The sequence below is a fragment of the Aquarana catesbeiana genome, linkage group LG04, assembly GCF_042186555.1.
Source record: "Aquarana catesbeiana isolate 2022-GZ linkage group LG04, ASM4218655v1, whole genome shotgun sequence".
NCBI classification, from domain to species: domain Eukaryota; kingdom Metazoa; phylum Chordata; class Amphibia; order Anura; family Ranidae; genus Aquarana; species Aquarana catesbeiana.
In genome coordinates this window covers 219,619,795-219,638,882 of record NC_133327.1, presented here as the reverse complement: position 1 = coordinate 219,638,882, position 19,088 = coordinate 219,619,795, and the positions used below count along the sequence as shown (strand labels likewise).

At 40.9% G+C, this 19,088-nt stretch overlaps 1 protein-coding gene across 10 annotated transcripts in view; it reads left to right on the top strand.

The window, feature by feature from the left end:
- The window catches only part of PHC3 (polyhomeotic homolog 3), a 133,621-nt gene that overhangs the window by 90,612 nt on the left and 23,921 nt on the right, over positions 1 to 19,088 (top strand). For all 10 annotated transcript variants that reach the window (XM_073626178.1, XM_073626177.1, XM_073626179.1 and 7 more), the window contains one exon: positions 18,409 to 18,653. In XM_073626178.1, the coding sequence (XP_073482279.1) occupies positions 18,409 to 18,653 (245 nt within the window). The remainder of the gene's footprint in view (positions 1 to 18,408; positions 18,654 to 19,088) is intronic.

The window sequence follows — 19,088 nt, the reverse complement described above, 5'->3', positions numbered from 1 at the left end:
TTAGGGTATCCCAGGCCTCCTTTATTTTTGGGAAGATGTAGTGTGTGTATAGGTATATGTGGTTTAGAAGAGCCCCATATAAACGAAGTTGCTCTTTTTTGTACTATTCTCAAAAAATAGGAAGGAATTGGAATAGGGAGGACTCTGAATAGATAAAGCAATTTGGGTAGAATAGTCATTTTGATTGCATTAATCTTCCCTATCCAGGATAAAGGAAGTTGCGACCATTGTTTTATTAGATTTGTGATCTGTCTTAATACAGGAGGATAATTGGTTGAGAATAAGTCAGAATGAGATGCTGTTAAATGAATTCCAAGATATGGGATTGATTTCTCTGCCCATGTGAATGGGAGTGCAGCCCTAGCCGGGATCAATTCCATGTTTGTGAGTGAAATATTAAGCACTAGGCATTTCTTAGGATTAATCATAAGGCCGGATAGGGCTGCAAATCCATCAAGAGCTGGTATTAAGTTAGGACCAGAGACCTGTGGTGATGATAGAAAAAGTAATATATCGTCTGCAAATATACATAATTTGTGTGTAATACCTCCTACTTCAATGCCAGTTATAGTTTGGTTTGTTCTGATGTATTGGGCCATGGGTTCGAGTATAAGGGCAAATAATAAGGGAGATAATGGGCAACCCTGTCGGGTACCTCTTTCGATATTAAAGGCTTCAGATTTGTATCCAGCATATTTTATATAGGCTTTGGGTTTATTATATAATGCTTTGATCCATGTTAAAAAGTGGGGTCCAAAACCCCATTTTTGTAATGAATATTGCATATATTGCCAGGATACTGTGTCAAATGCCCTCTTAATATCGAGAGATAGAAAACATAAAGGGATTTTCCGTTTTTTAGCAATATGTGCCAATAACACTGCCCTGCGTATATTATCGCCTGCCTGTCTATTTGGCATGAAGCCTACTTGATCTCTATGTATTAATTTTCCTATAATGCTATTGAGGCGTTTTGCTATTATTTTTGCTAATAATTTAATATCGAGGTTTAACAGAGAGATAGGCCGATAATTCACACAGGAAGTATCATCAGAAAGGGGTTTTGGGATCATACAAACAATTGCCATTAGTGTTTCTTGCCGAAAAGAATGTCCATCTAGAAGTTTGTTAAAAGTTTCAGTGAGAATGGGAGAGAGTATTTCTGAGAATGTTTTATAGTATAAAGCCGAGTAGCCGTCTGGGCCTGGTCTTTTGTTAAGTTTTAGGTCTTTTATGGCGTTAGCAACTTCATCTATAGTTATAGGCTCATCCAAACTGCTTTTTTGATTCTGAGATAACTCAGGTAAGGTTATTTTTGAGAAGAAGGATTCAGCTTCTGTAGGATTAAATTCATTGTTTGTCTTGTATAAAGTTGCGAGATGTGAGTGAAATTTATGGACTATTTTAACTGGATTACAAGTGTAAACATTTTTTGATAATTTCAAACGTATTGGTTTGAAAGATTTGTTAGTTGAATTTAATGCCCGAGCCAAATATGTACCTGGTTTGTTTGTATTCATGTAGAAATTGTGTTTGGAGCGTTTGAGGGATTTATCAACTGACTCAGTGAGAAATAGATCGTATTCCAATCTAGATTTTTCCAGATGAGATTTTGTACTCTGAGATGGATTATCTTGAAATGATATGTAGGCTGCATTAAAATTGAGTTCTAGTTTTTTTGCTAGATTTTTGCGTTCCCGTTTAAATAGTGCCATTTGTCTTTGTATTGTACCACGCAAGATAGGCTTATGAGCTTCCCACAGTGTTATTGGGGAGATGTCTGTTGTATTATTAATTGATATGTATTCCTTTAAAGCTTGTTCAATGGCCATCTGATGTAGTGGGTGTTTGAGCATTATGTCCGGTAAGTACCACGTTGGGTCATGCGCTTTTGGTATGGCTGAGGCTATAGTAGTGTATACTGCATTATGGTCAGACCACGGAATCGGAATTATATCTGATGCAATAATTTCTGGTATCATTCCTATTGTTAGAAAAATATGATCTATTCTGGTGAAGGTTTGATGAGGGTGCGAGAAATAAGTGAATTTCTTTTTCATTGGGTTACTTTCTCTCCATGAATCTACTAGATTGTATTTGGAAAGAAGTTGAGAAAAAGGTAATCTAGAGGTTATTTTGGATGGTGTAAAAGGTGATTTATCTAGAAATGGGAGGAGGACCTGGTTCGAATCCCCACACATTATCACTGTTCCTATTTTGTGTGTATTAATCACTTGTAATATATGTGAGAGGAATGGTGTAGGTTGTTTGTTAGGAGCGTAGTAGGAAATCACCGTGATTGCTGTATCCATTATATAACCCATGAGTATCAGGTATCTACCTTCTGGGTCTTTAATTTCTGATGATAAGGTGAATGGTGTGGATCGGTGAAATGCAATTAGAGTTCCCCTTTGCTTGGTACAGGCAGAAGCCGTGTAAATTTGTTGATAAAAAGGAGAAATATATTTTGGAGTAGAATCTTTGGTGAAGTGTGTTTCTTGGAGGCATACTATGTGAGCCTTCTTGTTATTGAAAGTACGGAAGGCTTTGGTCCTTTTTTGAGGGACATTTATTCCCTGAACATTCAGGGAAAGTATATTCAGTGGTGCCATGGCAATAGATCAAATAGTTTTGACTTACTTTTTGTTATGCAGAGCTGACTGCGCAGATCAACCTGTGTGGACTGAAGAGATGAATAGATAGAAAACAAACCAGTGAATTCTGGAGTAAAGAGTAAACAAAAAACATATGAGATTAGATGAAACATTGTATAAATTATTTTTTGCAAGTAATCACAATTTACCCGTGAAAGAGAATAAATATCTCTCTCAGGGGAATAAGTGCCTTCGTCACACTCCCACATAATATGGGTGGGAGAATGAGGAGGGCTAATGGGGGTACACGGATCTTCCGCTTACAGGAGAGAAGTGCTATGTCAAAAGACATCAAAATGATGTTTCATTAATTGGAGTGCAGAATATAGTTTTTGTTGAAATTATTTATTCCAGGGTGGTTGTATATGGTTAGTCTTGCCTAGGCTAAATAATTCAGTTAGAAAGGTACTGTTAATAACTTTGGTATTGATGAAGATAGTTTGAATTATTTTGGGATTTTAACCCTTTTAGAGTAAACAATTACATATTTTATTCATATGTAACTGTTTAGATATGTTAACTCATAAAATTGAGGTTGTATTGCTTCAGATTAGAATAAACAAAAACATAATTCTAGGAACTAGTTAGGTAATAATATATTTGTTTAAGGAAAAGAAAGAAAAAGCTTCCATTACTTCTGGATTATTGAACATATTTGTCCTAAAAAGTAATAAATCTATTGTTATTACCTGATAATATATAACTGAACAAGAATTTCCTTATTTCACTTATATATTCTAAGGCTATATGAATCAGAAGTAATAAGAAATATAACTGGAATGTAACATGATCCCATACAGTGTGTGACTATCAGAATGCAGTTACATTCAGTTATAAATATAGGTTTTTTATAGAGAACCATCTCTTAGTATAATAAATGAAGAGATATCAGGAATTAGGATGTCAGTCCATTGAATCTTCTTGGTCCATGGATGATGTGGCATAACGGCCTCTTTTGTGAGAATGATGATTCCCATTTTGTTCTGAAATTTTCTGGGTGCTGCCTGAAGGTGAAGATGACGCCATTCTTCTGCATGTGGGAGTGCTGCTGCTTGTGGGTTCTGTCAGATTTAATTTTAAAAGGGTTTGTTGTAGTTCATCTGCTGATCTGCTTCTGTAAATTGTACCTTGGTAGTTAAATCTGACTGAAAAGGGGAAGCCCCATTGATACATAATGTTGTGGCGTTGCAGTTCCATTAGTTGGGGTTTCATGGATCGTCTTTTAGTAATAGTAAGTTGGGATAGGTCAGCAAAAATTTGATAATTGTGTCCTTGAAAATTAAGTTCTTTTTTTTCTCTTGCAGCAATTAGTATTTGTTCTTTCGTTCTGTAATAATGAAATTTTGTGATTATATCACGTGGGGGTCCATCTTTCTTTTTGGCTGTGAGGGCTCTGTGTACTCTTTCCAGTTCTAAACGTTCAATAGGGATATCTGGCTTTAGTTCTTGTAATAGAGCAGTAATAGTAGACTGCAGGTCTGTCACAGTTTCAGGTATTCCCCTTATGCGCAAGTTTGAACGTCTGGCTCTATTTTCGTAATCTTCGAGCTTAGTTTGAAGTATTAAATTCTCTTTTTTTAATTGTTCCAATTCTGTTATATTTTCTTGGGTTGTAATTTCAATTTCATCCATTTTTATTTCTAAGGCTGCGGTGCGGTTTCCCAGCTCTCTTATTTCTTTGGTTAGGCTTTTTGTTATTTGGTCTGAGGTTTGTTTTAAAGCCTTATGAAGCATCTTTTCAAATTGTAATAATATTACTGGGGATACTGAGGAGGCTTGTGGAGAAGTTTGTGAGAGGATTTGTTCTGTATCTGACTCAAATGGAGAGTCTTGCTGTGACATTTTTTGTCTGTGAGAGCGCCCTGATGCTGTATCTTGTGAGGTGACTGGAGCTGCTTCAGCTGCAGTGAGTGCCTGTGAGCTCTTTGTGAGGTGATTTTTATTTCTGCCACGGTTTCCTCCCAGTACCATATTTCCTGCCCAAACTTTCACAGTTTGTTCCCTGGGGCAAAAATGTTCAAATGGATACCTTTTGAGCCTGCAGGCTCCGCTTTGTCCTTCTCTTCTCTCCTCAGCGGTGTGGAGCTCTAACAATGCATATCTGCTCTGCTAGGCTCCGCCTCCTGCCCCTCGCTGCTTTAGTTTTATCCTATGGATGTCTTTAAATATAGGACATCTAGGTCTTTTAACACCAATGGGGTGTTTGTTTCCAATACCATTGAGACCAAGATCAGTGGGCTTTTTATGCGACTGAAAAAATTAATGGTCACTGAACTACACCTCCAGTGGGACGTCGCAATTTTGGAGCAATACACCAAAGAACTAATGGTCCCAAGGGGCCTATGCTGGGAGATCCATCCCCAGCAGGGTGAATCTGATACTGATGCATGGTTTAAGTATTTCAATGAGGCCGGGATTAAACTCCTTGGCTTCTTAATTGAAAGAAAACGAGCCAGGCTCCTAGTGATAGACAAAGAGATTAGGGATTTAAAAGAAAAACTTACTCCCTCTATTGGAACACCTGAATATGTCTCCCTCTCTACCAATTTGAGAAATCATCTTGAGAAAGAGGAGAGGGATCAAAGAACTAAAAAACTGAAAAAATATAATCGGGATGTCAACAATTATAAGACCAATTCAGTTTTTAGTTGGCAGAAAAAACTAATTGCCGAACAAGGTACACTTAATGGCAATATACCAACTGAATATTCTGAGCCCATTGCCCCAACTTCAAATAGAACATATGAACCCCCCCCCCCTCCACCCACCCCGATATATCCCATGAATAGGGACACTACCCATACCCCTGGAAACAGGGCAAGAAATATCTCATATCAAGGTGACCAATCACGGGGTGGATATACCTCTTATAATAGAGGCAGAGGGGGTTCCAGTAAGAATGGGGTGGCTATTATGGAAACAGGGATAACTCTTATTACTCCAACCACTCTGATGGGCCCCCTAGAAACCGGTGTAATGACAGATCCGGTCATGGGAGACGTGCCTATCAATACAACACCGCCATACAGACCCATAATCGGTTCGCTCCTCTTCGGGATACTGACCCCTATGAGACTCACCATGACTCATATTCATATATGAATCGTGACAATGAGGGGTACTCTGACATCCCATGCAATTACAACCATGACTATCCAGGACAATCATACCATCAGGATATTCCCAGGCCCACCCCCAATCACTCTGGAAGCCTAAAACCAAACGAGGCACCAGAGGGGGGTGGCGCCTCCAACGGAAAAAGGAAAAGAACCCAGTAGGAGCAGGCATTTTTAACTTAAGTTCCGTTACACTATCTGAGGAAGAAAAACACACTCTAGATAAGGGCCTCAAATTTGTTCCACCTAGAAAAATCAATAAATTTAACACGTTTATTGATGTACAAAAATATGTTCGGAAGCTCAGTGTACAGACATTTTCTTTCTACCCCAACCAGTATTACTAGGGTTCATACGCCAAGTGATATATTACATTCTGGATTATCTAATCCTTCCCTTTTTAACCCGCCTGGCAACACGGCTCCAGCCATCAATGTTTTCCGCAATTTAGTATTAGATGATTTGGAGAAGCTACCTATCAAGAGAACTTATCAAGACCCCAAGATTCAGACAGGCCTGAAAACCTTGTGTGAGAAGAAAAATCTTATTATCCGCCCCGCAGACAAAGGAGGCGGAATTGTTATACTTGATAAAACAACCTATGTTCAAGAATTGAAGAGATTACTTGACGATCATATCACTTATAGCCAGCTACCAGGGGACCCCACTTCGAAATATAAGAAGGCCCTGGTGAAAATTGTCAATGAGGGTTTATCTCTGAATATTCTCAATAAAAAAGAAAAAGAGTTTTTGGTGCCAACAGCACCCCGTATCCCTAATATTTATCAGCTACCCAAGATCCACAAGGATCCCATAAACCCACCCGGCCGTCCGATTGTTAGTGGGATCAATTCAGTTACATATAGGATTGGGAAATATATAGACCACTATCTTCAACCTCTAGTAAAACTCATTCCATCATATCTAAAAGAAACAGGAGACACCATTCGACTTTTGGAAAAAGTAACATACCATGATGATGTAATTCTAGTTACGGCCGACGTGTCTGCTTTATACACGTGTATACCACACCATTTGGGCCTTTCAGCCATTGAATATTACCTTAAGAAAAACTCATCCGTTCCACCAATTCACATTAACTACATTATGGAACTCTTGGTATACGCTACCAAACACAATTATTTTTGGTTCCAGGGTAACTTTTTTTTACAGATTAAGGGCGTGGCTATGGGGGCCAAATATGCCCCCAGCCTAGCCAATTTGTTCATGGCCGAGTGGGAGGAGGATGTCGTCTATGCTCTAAACAGACCTGAACTGCTGGTGTGGGCCAGGTATATAGACGACATCCTCCTCCTATGGAAAGGCAGCCGTGCCTCCCTTGATTCCTTTATGGCTACTCTCAACAGCAATGATCGAGGGATTGTTCTCAATTACAAGGCCAGCACCACGACCATACACTTTCTTGACCTAGAAATTACAGCTATTAACAATTGCCTTGAACTCAAAACTTTTTTTAAACCTACTGACAGGAATGGATACATTCCTGTGGACAGCTGCCATCATTACCAATAGCTTAAATCTGTCCCCCGAGGCCAATTCCTTCGATTAAGGCGCAATTGTACTCAGAACAGCGACTTCTTTTTCAAATCACAAGTTCTCAGGCAGCGATTCATAGAAAAAGGTCTCCAGGATGGAGAGAGAGACTCTTTTGGAGCCCAAATCCAAGATGGCTACAAACGATAAATGGAAATGGTCCTTTTTCACATCCTTTTCTTCCCAACATAGGGATGTGAAGAGGATCATCAGTAAGCACTGGAAGATTCTCCAAAGCGATAGAATTTTGGGTCCCTTGCTCCCAGACAAGGCAGGGGTTACCTTCAGGGGAGCACGATCTATACAGAGCGATATCGCTCCCAATGCCATCGATCCTCCTAAACGAATGGCCTTTTTCCCCGAATGTAAAGGCTTTTTTCCCCGCAGAAGGTGCAATGTCTGTTTGCATATTGTTCTGGGTAGACGAAAAACCGACACCTTTAATGTTAATACACAAATATGGGATAGAGAAGGTCCAGGTGAGTGAGACAGAGGGGTCTGCATGAAGTTTTGCCTGAGAGTCAATAGGTAGTGCTTGAGATTTGTCCCAATTGACTCTCAGCCCAGATAATTTGGAAAATTCAGAAATAATATTCAGAGCAGCACGGAGAGAGGGTCCTGGGAAAAAGCATGAGGTCATCCACGTATAGAGCGAGTTTTTCAGTGATAGAGCCTACTTTAATGCCTTTCTGAGTCTGAGTTCCTGAAGGCCGTAGCCAGGGGTTCCATGACCAGGGTGAACAAAAATTGGGAGAGGGGACACCCCTGCCTAGTCCCCCTCTCTACTGGGAAAGGATCAGACAGCAGGCCCCTTAATTTGATTTGCGCTATTGGGGAGTTGTATAATATATCTATCCACTTGCAGAAGGAGGGACCGAATCCAAAGGTCTGAAGGACTGATTTCATGTATAGCCATGTTACCACATCAAAGGCTTTTTCAATATCCAATGCAACCATTACACGGGTTTGGGAATGAGAATTTCGGAGCTGCAGATGAGTGAGAACTCTTTGTAGGTTGATGTCAGTGGATTTTCCTGGCATGACCTTGGTTTGATCAGTGTCAACCAGTTCAGGCAGAACTCTGACCAACCTAGTGGCAAGGACCTTGGCCAGAATTTTTAGGTCGTAGTTTAATAAAGAAATAGGCCTGTAGGAGGCACAATGTTTTGGGTCTTTGCCCGGTTTAGGGATTAGTATAATGTGGGCACCATACATAGTGGGCGGTAAGGAGTTAACCTCTAAGCAGTGGGAGAAAAGTAGCTGAAGTTTGGGAGCTATAATCTTGGTGTATCTTTTGTACCAGTCACCCGGGAGGCCATCAGGACCTGGGGTTTTGGAGGGAGGGAGTGAGGCGATTGCCAACTCTATCTCGTGAGTTGTTATTGAGGCATCCAGGGCCTTGATCTCTGCAGATGCCAGGCTGGGGAGATGTAATTTGTGTAGTTCAGAGTTGATAGTCTCAGGAGCAGGGCATTGGGGTTGGTGATATAAGTTCCTAAAGAAGGCAAAAAATTCACGGGGGATTGCGTCAGGATCAGTAACACTGCTCCCGGTCTCCGACAACAATTCGGGGACTATAGTTTGAAGATACGGGTCACCAACAGACTGGCTAGCAGGCGGCCATTTTTATCGCCCGATTTAAAAATGTTACTGGACAACAAACAGACATTTGGGTTAGAGAGGTATAATGTAGAGCTATATTCCCCCTGGCTTGGGCTAGTTGTAGATAATTGGATGGCCGAAATATAAGAGCCTCGGGTCGTAGCCTTGAAGGCATCCCACACCACCCCAGGGGAAGCTGTGTCCCTATTGTGAGACCAGTAATCTTTGAGTTGTGGAGATATGAGCTCAGATACACTGTCATTGTTAATCCATCTGGGAGCAAGCCTCCAGGTGTCTGGATCTTTCCGTTTAAACAACCGGAGGCATATTTCAAGTGGACAGTAATCAGAGTCTCGCTGGGAGATACGAGGCCTCAGAGACTTCAGAGCGCACTGGAGCACTACCAAAAGCAAAATCTATTCTGAAGCCAGATTTATGGGCTGTGGATAGATTTTGCTGTCCATTAAGCGAGATCAGGGGAGGCAGTGCTCTGGGGGTTAGAGAAGTCTAGAGCTGGGTTGAGGATGGAATCTGAGGATTGAATTAAAGTCCCCAGCAAAAATTATATGTGTAGAGGGGAGCTAGTTTCTCACTAATGGAGAAAAGTAAAGTGGGGTCTACAGGAGGGGGCAGATAGACATTTACGAAAGCCCATAGAACTGAGTGAAGTTCCAGTAATAAAATTAGATTATATCTGCCATTGGGGTCCAAAATTACTCTCTCTGCTTTACACGGTAGGGCTTTATTAATTAGGGTTGCAACACCTCTGGTGTAGGTCGAGAATGGAAGGCCTGTCTCACCCAATATCTTACTTCCCATGAGATGGGTCTCTTGTAGAAATAGGATATGCGGCATGTGGGATGCTAAGAATTTGAACAGTTTTAACCTTAGCAAAAAACTCCCTACTACTTAGCCAATACCCCAATTTAACGGGGCTTGTAGTTTAATCCCTAAACTTTTATACCAGCAAAAATCACCTACGTGAGGCTCAAAGTTCCAGGGAAGACCCCTGATGGCGTCCGGCCTGTAACACCAGGCGAGGGGATGTGTATTCCATCACATTCGGCGGATAGTTCAGAGATGCCCGACGCGGGCACGGTGTCATCGAGAAGGTATGTTGATTTGTCTTGCTGTAGCTCTGATTAGCTAGGATCAAATAAGATCAGGAGAGTGCATTGCCCCAGGTAGGGGTGTGAGCCGCACCAGTTGCCCGCCATGGAAGGGACTTGCGGTAAGACTTTGGGAGCAACATGAGTCAGCAAATGGAAGGCCAGCCTACCTCCCAATTCAGGGGCATGCCTAGAGGACATTCGGCTGGTTCCGCTAGGTGGTCACTAGGATGAAGAAGGATGTCAGACAGCTGGGTAGTGGAGTCCCCCTGCACGCCCCCTCTGCAGAAGAACTGCATTGCTCCACACGTTGTAATATGCTGAATTGATCAAGCAGCCGTGAAACATGAACAAACGAACCTTGGAACAAAAACAACAGCCAGGATTGTAAATTGGAGAGTAAGCACAAAGATTACTGCAGAGATAGTAGCCAGGTATCTGCCTTGTCAGGGGATTCAATAAACTTCACCGAACCGCCATGTTGGACTCGCAGGTGACTTGGGTAGAGCATGGAATATTTGATATCTCATTTCCTGAGCCGTCTTGTGACATCGGTGAATGTCTTGTGACGTCTTTGTAAATCCGCGGAGAAGTCAGGTTAAAGATGCACCACTGTATGCTCATAGGAAAGGGTGGGATGCTTGCGGGCCTCACTAAGGATGCGATCACGGTCTCTGTAATTGAGAGATCTCACTAGGAAGGGCCTCGGTGGAGCTCCAACGATGGCATATTTTTGAATTTGGGGACAAGAGTGTTCGTTTGCTAGCCTACTTGGCAAGGCCTGATTACGTGCCTGTACATGTAGCTGCTATTCGTTTGCCACGGGGGGGAGTAGGGTACTCACTAGATATTCTACAGACTTTTGTTCATTTTTATAGAGATCTGTATGCGTCCCGCGCTTCTGCGAGTCAGGCTGCTCTCTCCACTTACCTGTCTGAGATTGATCTCCCGGGGTTGTCTGATGAAGACTGGGGTCTGATGGTCAGGGCTATTACGTTTTGAAGAAATTGAGGTCGCTATTGCTTCCTTTTCTCCTCAAATCTCCAGGATTGGACAACCTGCCTTTGGAGTAGTACGGAACTTTTAGTGACTTGCTGGTGCCTAGATTACTTAAGGTGTTTAACTCAGCAAAAGAGGAAGGTAGTCTGCCACCTTCTATATATACAGGAGCCTCTTGTGGTCTTGATATGGAAAAGTGGGAAGCATACTAAAGAATGTAACTCGTACCATCCGATCTCACTGATGAATGTTGACACTAAGATTCTTGCTAAGGTCCTAGCAGGTAGGCTACAGGAGGTAATTTTGTAACTTATTTAATGCTGATCAAACTGGCTTTATGCTGGGTAGATGTACCCAGATTAATATAAGACGACTTATTGTAAATTCTCTACATGATAACTCCAGTGCAAGAGTTGTTGCCTCCTTGGATACTAAGAAGGCCTTCAACTCGGTAGAGTGGCCTTATTTATATATTTTGCTTGAATGCTATGGTTTTGGGCCTAAATTTGTATCGTGGGTGCGGCTTTTATATACTCACCCAATGGGGCGTATACGTATTATTGGTGTTATTTCTGATCCCTTTCCTATATTTCAGGGAACAAGACAGTGGTGCCCCCTATCCCCCCTTCTATTTGCCCTGGCCTTTGAGCCGTTAGCTGGGAAGTTACAAGCGGATACTATCTTTTCTGGTCTACGTTTGGGTTCACTGTAGGAACGCGTGTATGCTGACGACATGCTTTTGTACCTGCAGGATTCGGGTCCTTCCCTGTCTGCCACTTTTGCCCTGATTCAGGAATTTGGGGACTATTCCGGGTTTCAAATAAATTGGTCTAAATCATCTTTGTTTCCTATAGATGATGGCCCCGGTGGTCCTCATACTTGCCCCATTTGGCTGTCTAAGTATTTTTAGTACTTGGGGGTCCAAATTCAACTTCCTGTATCTAAATTTTTTGGAAAACAATTTGTCACCGGTGGTAGCGGCGTTTTGGGAAAAGGCGCGGAGATGGCAGGTGTTACCGCTTGCCCTCATGGGGAGCATAAATGTATTCAAAATGATATTCCTCCCTAAATTGTTATATACATTGTCTAACTCTCCTATGTATGTGCCCAAAAAGATTTTTTAGAATATAGACTCCTTAATACTTCATTTTCTGTGGGGATCCCATACTCCCAGGTTATCCTTTGCTACTTTGAAGTTGCCCCGGGTTATGGTTGGATTGTTGATGCCAGATTTGAGGACCTTTTTTTTGCCTCTCAACTGATTTAATTTTCACTGGAGATTTTTTTCCCCAAAGTCTAAATGCAACAATTGCAGCGGAGGCGGTGGTGGCCACGCTGTATGAAGCCCTGCTTAACATGCTATATAGGGGAGAGGTCCCTGTGAGAGAGGTGGGTTTACTGGGAGGATTTTTCGTCCATGTTCCTGTAGCCTACACGACATTCCTTTGTCTTGTTACCCAAATAACCCCTTATGGTGCAACCCGGCCATAGGGAAATTCTTTAAAATGGAAGGTGGCTCCCTTTGGGCCTGATACGGGATCAAGTATGCGCACCAAATATTTCATGATGGGATTTTATGCACTTTTGAGCAGTTCTTCGTTTTTTTTGTTTTTTTTTAATTTAATCTTTATTGAGGAATTTTTCCTTTACAAAATACACAAAGTTCTATATATATTAAAATTTTATCATACATCCTCCTTTTCCCTTTTTTTCCTCTCCTTTCTCTCTTCCCTTCCCGCCTCCCCCCTATCCCCCCCCCCCCCCTCGATCTGTTGTCTTCGCTTCTTTTCCTTCTATTACTCCTGTCTCTTTTCACTGATAGTCTGGGCGTACTTCTCTGAATTTTATAGACCTGCCATTTCTCCCAGATTTCTCTATAGGTCTCCTCTCATCCCTGTTCTCCACAGCACAGAAACGCCATATTACTTATTTGGTCTACTCTTTGTAGCCACTCTCTTATACTTGGTTTCTCTGTGTGTAACCATTTTTTTGGAATGAGCCCCTTTGCTGCGTTGAGCAGGAACAGGACCAGAGTTTTCTTATACTGTTTTATTGTTTTGTTCGCCCCATGGAATAGACAGTTCCAGGGGTTTTGTGAGATCCTCTCTCCTGTAATCTCCTTAATAAGTTCTAAAACCACCTGCCAATATTCTTTTATTTTTGGGCAGTCCCACCATATGTGTATTGTCATTCCCAGGCACCCGCAGTTCCTTCAACATTGAGAGGACTTGCTTGGCTGAATTTTATTGATTCTTTCCAGGGTCATGTGCCAGCGAACCATACACTTATAGTTTGCCTCTATCGTAGCTATGTCGGAAGCATAGTTATGTACTGCCCCTATCATTTGTGTTTCATCTAATTGTATGCCCAATTCTTGTTCCCATTTTTCTATGAAGGGGAGAGACCCATGTCCTTCAAGTTCTGTTAATATTTCATACATTTGAGATATTCCATGTTTTAAGTGCGTTTTATATATTCCAGAGTTTTTCAATTGAAGTTAACGCCTTCTCTTCTCTAATCAGTTGAGGGATTGTGTTTACAAGATGTCTCATTTGTAAATATTCACAGTCATTAAGTTGGTGCCACCCGTGAGTCAGAATTAAATTATGCTTTGTCTTAATTTTGCTGTGTGTAACAATATCCTTTAATTGTTCAGTTCCTAATAAGTTCCCCAACCGTGTACCATTTCCTGGGATAAAAAAATTTGTGCCCGTTAATGGAATCAAAGGGGAATTATATTTCCATTCTTCTTTTCAGTGCACTGTATCCCATACTTTAAAAACATTTTTCGTTAACTCATGTGTGTCTTTACTGTGTGTTCTTAGTTTAGGTGGAATCCAAATGTTTTTTTTTTAATTGTGCCGTGTTTAATGTCTTTCATTTTCACCCACCTCTTTCTAGTGTTTATGTTAGCCCATTCTATTAATCTAGCCAATATGGTTGCCTTGTAGTATCTTTTTTATGTCTGGAACTGCCAACCCACCGTTTTTTTTTTTTCCTAGTTAAGAGAATATTGTTTACTCTGGCTTTTTTATTTTGCCATAGGTATTTCAAAATTATTGATTTTATTACTTTAAAAAAACTTTGTGGTAATTCTATCGGGAGCATTTGAAATGTATAGATTATTTTTGGTAAAATCACCATTTTTAACATATTTATTCTCCCTATCCATGAAATTGGTCTCCTCGATATATTTTTTTATCTCTATTTTTACTTCATTAAGTAGTGGAATAAAGTTGGCTTGGTATAGCTTCTCTAGAGTAGGTGTTATTTTAATTCCTAAGTATGTCAATTCTTCTCTTTCCCAGGTGAAGGGGAATTCCTGTTGTATTGCTTTTTCCTCTTTTTTTATCCACTCCTAAGTTTAATATTACTTTCTTTTTAGGATTAATTTTGAAATTCGGAAGCTCACCATATTCTTTTAGTTCTTTTATTAGGTTGGGTAATGACAGCCTTGGTTTGGTCATATATAGAAGTATGTCGTCTGCATACGCCGCAACCTTATGCTCTTCGTCTCCCACTCTAACCCCTCCTATATCCACATTGTTCCGTATTTTTACTAACAATGGTTCCAGTGCAATTACATATAGGAGCGGCGAGAGCGGGCATCCTTGTCTTGTTCCATTGAACATCTGGAAAGCAGACGACATACGTCCATTGACCCCAATCCTTGCTGTCAGATAGTTATATAGATTATTAATCCATCTCATCATTCTTGGTCCTACACCTGTGCACTTTTTCAGCATCGATCGAGATAAGTAGCGTTGGGAATTTCCTCATCCTATCTTTATTCATTATTAACAATGTCCTTATACTGTTGTCCCTTCCCTCCCTACCTGATACAAAGCCTGCTTGATCGACGTTTATCAATTCTGGCATGAGATTTTTTTAGTCTCGATGCCAGGATTTTTGCATATAATTTTGTGTCTGCGTTTAACAACACTATGGGCCTGTAAATGGAGCAGACAGTTCTATCTTTCCCTAATTTTGGTAATATTGAGATATTGACAAGGAGGGATTCCCTTCTTATTTCTTCGTTTTCTCCTATTTTATTAAAGTAATTACATAGTACAGGGACTAATTGTTCTTTAAATTTTTTATAATATTTTATTGTAAACCCATCCGGGCCTGGGCTTTTCCCCCCTGGTGTTTCTTTGAGGGCGTTGTAGATTTCCTCTTGAGTAATTAATTCTTCTAGTGATTCTACTCTTCCTGATGGTATTTTTTGGTAGATTGGCTTCGGCTAGATATACCTGTATTTTAACTTTTCTACTTTCTTCTTCCTGTCGTGTCTTTTTATTGCATATGCACAATAATATGTTTTAAAGGCCTCTAGAATATCATTTTTAATTTTTTCTACATAGTTTAAAGTTTTTTTTTCCTTTGATATTTTTGCTAAGTATTTCCCAGGTTTATTCCCCCATTTGTATCTTTCTTTTGCAACATTTTTAAATACTTTTCTAGTTTCTTGTTCCATCAGGTCTCTTAGCTGGCCCCTTTTTATGACAATCGTCTGATGTGTTGTCGTGTTTAATTGTATTTTGTGGATTTGTTCTAGGTCATGTAGTTTTTCATGGTTATTTCCCTTTCTCTTTTTTTCACGGCTATTGAGATCAGCTTTCCCCTAATATAGGCCTTATGGGCCTCCCAAATAGTCGCCTTTGTTACATCTGGTGTGTCATTTGTACTGAAATATTGTTCAATTTCTGTCGTTATTATTTTTTTACTTCTATGTCGTCTATTAGCTCTTCACTTAGTCTGCAGGACCCTTTTTTATATTCTGTTTCGTTGAATCTTATCTTTACTGTTACAGGAGCACGATCAGAGATTGATATTATACCAATTGTGGCCTCTACTATGTTTTTCAGTCTTTCGTAATCCACCAGGATGTAATCTAATTTTGAGTACATGTCATGCACCGATGACTGAAATGTGTAATCTTTTTTACTTGGATATGATATTCTCCATGCATTGATTAACTGCTGGATGTGCATCTTTTTCTTTATCAGTTTTAATTGTCTATTTTCCCGAATCGGTGCACGAGACGTACTGTCAAGATTGTGGTCCAAAGAGAAATTTAAATCTCCTGCTAAAACCACATGACCTTATTTAAAGTCTGATAAAGTGTTAAGAATCCCATTTAAGTATTTTTTGGGACATCTGTTGGGGCAGTACACGTTGGCTAGTGTATATTTTTTTCCCTTGAAGGGATCCTTTCAGGAACAAGAAATGGCCGTCTGGGTCGACTTTTCTTTCTTCAAAAATAAATCTGATATTTTTCCCAATTCCTATGGCAACTCCTTTTGCCCTCTTGTTTGGGGAATCCTCGTAGAACCAGGTTGGGATTGCCCGTGAGTATAATTTAATGTTGGAGTCTAGTGCTATATGCGTCTCTTGTAAGAAAACTATTTCAGCGGAGTTCCTTTCCAATTCCCTTAATACAATGTGTCTTTTTTCTGGAGAGTTCAGCCCTCTTACGTTATATGTTATAAATTTAACGTCAGTCATTATTTGATCTTCTTTTTCTTTCTCCTCTTCCCTTTTTTTAGTCCAGTAGACCAATTTTTGTGAAAAGACAGACAGATCATCCCCCCTCCCCCCTTCCCTCTCCCCCCTCCTCCTTCCCTCTCCCCCCCTCCTCCTTCCCTCTCTCCATCTCCCCCCCTTTCTCTGTTGGTATTCTGACCCCATGGTTTGGATCACTCCCTTATGGACACCCTTGTCCCCCTGCTCTTTTTTTGGCCTGAGGTGGAGTTCTATATTGCGCTGTCTATATCTCCCCTCTTATATGCAAAGGAGATTTCGGAGCATGCCAAGAGTCCGGGTCTCTTAGACCCCTTTTTAATTCAATATAGTCTTGTCGGCTGCCTCCCGATTCCACCCGTTAAGGCCTCCCCACGCCCTCCCCTCTCAATGTCCAATGGATAGGGGAAGGAAAAAAAAATGTATTCCCTCTTCTCACCCCTCTCTACCAAAAGTTTCATTCTTGATCAGTGATTATTTGTTCTGACGTGTATAGTCTTTCCTGTCATTGTCCTTTTCTCTGAAAAGTCTTTTGGTGTTGGGATCTCTAATTTTTTACAGAATTCAGCAGTTTCTTCTATGAATCTGGAGTTATCGGACGAGATGTGGAGTGAGGTGCTTGATACGTACCTAACCAGTCATAGCGTCCATGGATCGGATGATTCAGTTAAGATATTTGCACCAGACATATTATACCCCTGCTCACTTATTCCGCATGCATAAGCGAGACTCTCCTGCGTCTCATAAATGCCAGCTAAGTGAGGGTACTTTTCTTCACATGGTGTGGGAAAGCTCCAAAGTAAAGCCCTTGTGGTCCCAGGTCAGGTTTATTGCTGATAAGTTTGGCCTCCCTAATGTATGTAACTCTTTATTATGTTTACTGGGCATTATTGACGATGAGGATATGGATGCAGCTAGGAAATTGTTTCTAATGCTCCGTACACACGATCGGAAATGCCGCCAGCAAAAGATAGATGTGAGCTTTTGGTCGGAAAATGCGACCATGTGTGTGCTCCATCGGACTTTTGCTGGCGGAATTCAGCCAGCAAAAGATTGAGAGCAGGTTCTCTATTTTTCGGTCGGAAAAAGTTCATATCCGAAAATGCAATCGTCTGCATGCAATTCCGATGCCCAAAAAAACACGCATGCTCGGAAACAATTTGACGCATGCTCGGAAGCATTGAACTTCATTTTCTTGGCTCGTCATAGTGTTGTACGTCACCGCGTTCTTGACGGTCGAAAGTTCAGAGAACTTTTGTGTGACCGTGTGTATGCAAGCCAAGCTTGAGCGGAATTCCGTTGGAAAAACCTTTTCTTTTATGTGTGTAAGCTTATTGCTTCATGTTGAAAACCCTACTTTGAAACTTGTTAATACAGATATCCCTCTCCACCGAATGACATATGAGGCATGGGGAGCTCCCAAAAAACTACTACAGACACATTAGAAGGGAAAGTCGATATTTGGCAGGATAGGGGATGGGATGAGGAGGGATACTAATCCCTTGAGTTGTGCAATGGAGGAGTACTTTCACACACATCGCTGTGACCTGGGTAGATGGATTTTTGTTCTCTGTTTTGAACATTTTATAATGAGGTTTAATGTTAACCCTGAGGGGATTTACTTCCGGTCTCTGAGGAATACTGCCTTTACAACATTGCCAGTGGTATTTGTAATGTGGAAATTTGTTCTGGACAGGCCAGTCCTATTTCCTTTGTATGTTTCTGGATTTTTATGGATAATTTTTGTACTGGAGATGACAATGTTTGTAACTTCTGCTGACTGGTAATACAAATATTTTTCCAAATATACAACACCTAACATGTAAGGTTGATATTTGTTACAATTTTTAGGTCTCCCAAGTGTGGTATCTTCAGTGAGTGCCTCGGTTATTAAGTCACCTTCAGACTCCTCCTATGCCTCCATACCAGCACCTCCTCTTCTTTTACCAGCTGCCACTACAAGGAGCAATAGTACACAGAAGCCTAACAGCATTCCTGGTCTGGATAGCACGCTTCCACAAGCCATAGTGAAACCGCAGATCCTAACGCATGTTATTGAAGGATTTGTCATTCAGGAAGGTCTTGAGCCATTTCCTGTAAGTATGGCTTCACTTTAGCCCTAGAGCACCTAGAGGTACATAAAGTAATATTTCATTAACCCTTTTCCTGCCACTGACATAAGGTACATGGCGGAACACAACCACTTATAGGTTAGTATGCCTTACGTTGGCTGTATTCCCTCTTATGATATAAGTTCATGGTCGCTTTTATGACCATGAACTCATAACAGAACTGTCCCCCAGACTTTACTGATTAAAAAATAGCTGTGTCCCTGTGTGTCCCCTTGTGCCCCACACCTCCCTGTATCCTCAATCTCCCCATGCTTTCCCTCAGCCACTCCAATCCCCCGGTATACTGTTCTGATTCCCTCTAGGTAGCGATCACTTTTGTGTTAATTCATAACTGAAGTATGCTAAATAGTACTTATTGTGTCTTCAGTTTGTGAATGATTGGGAAGGCTCTGTATAGAA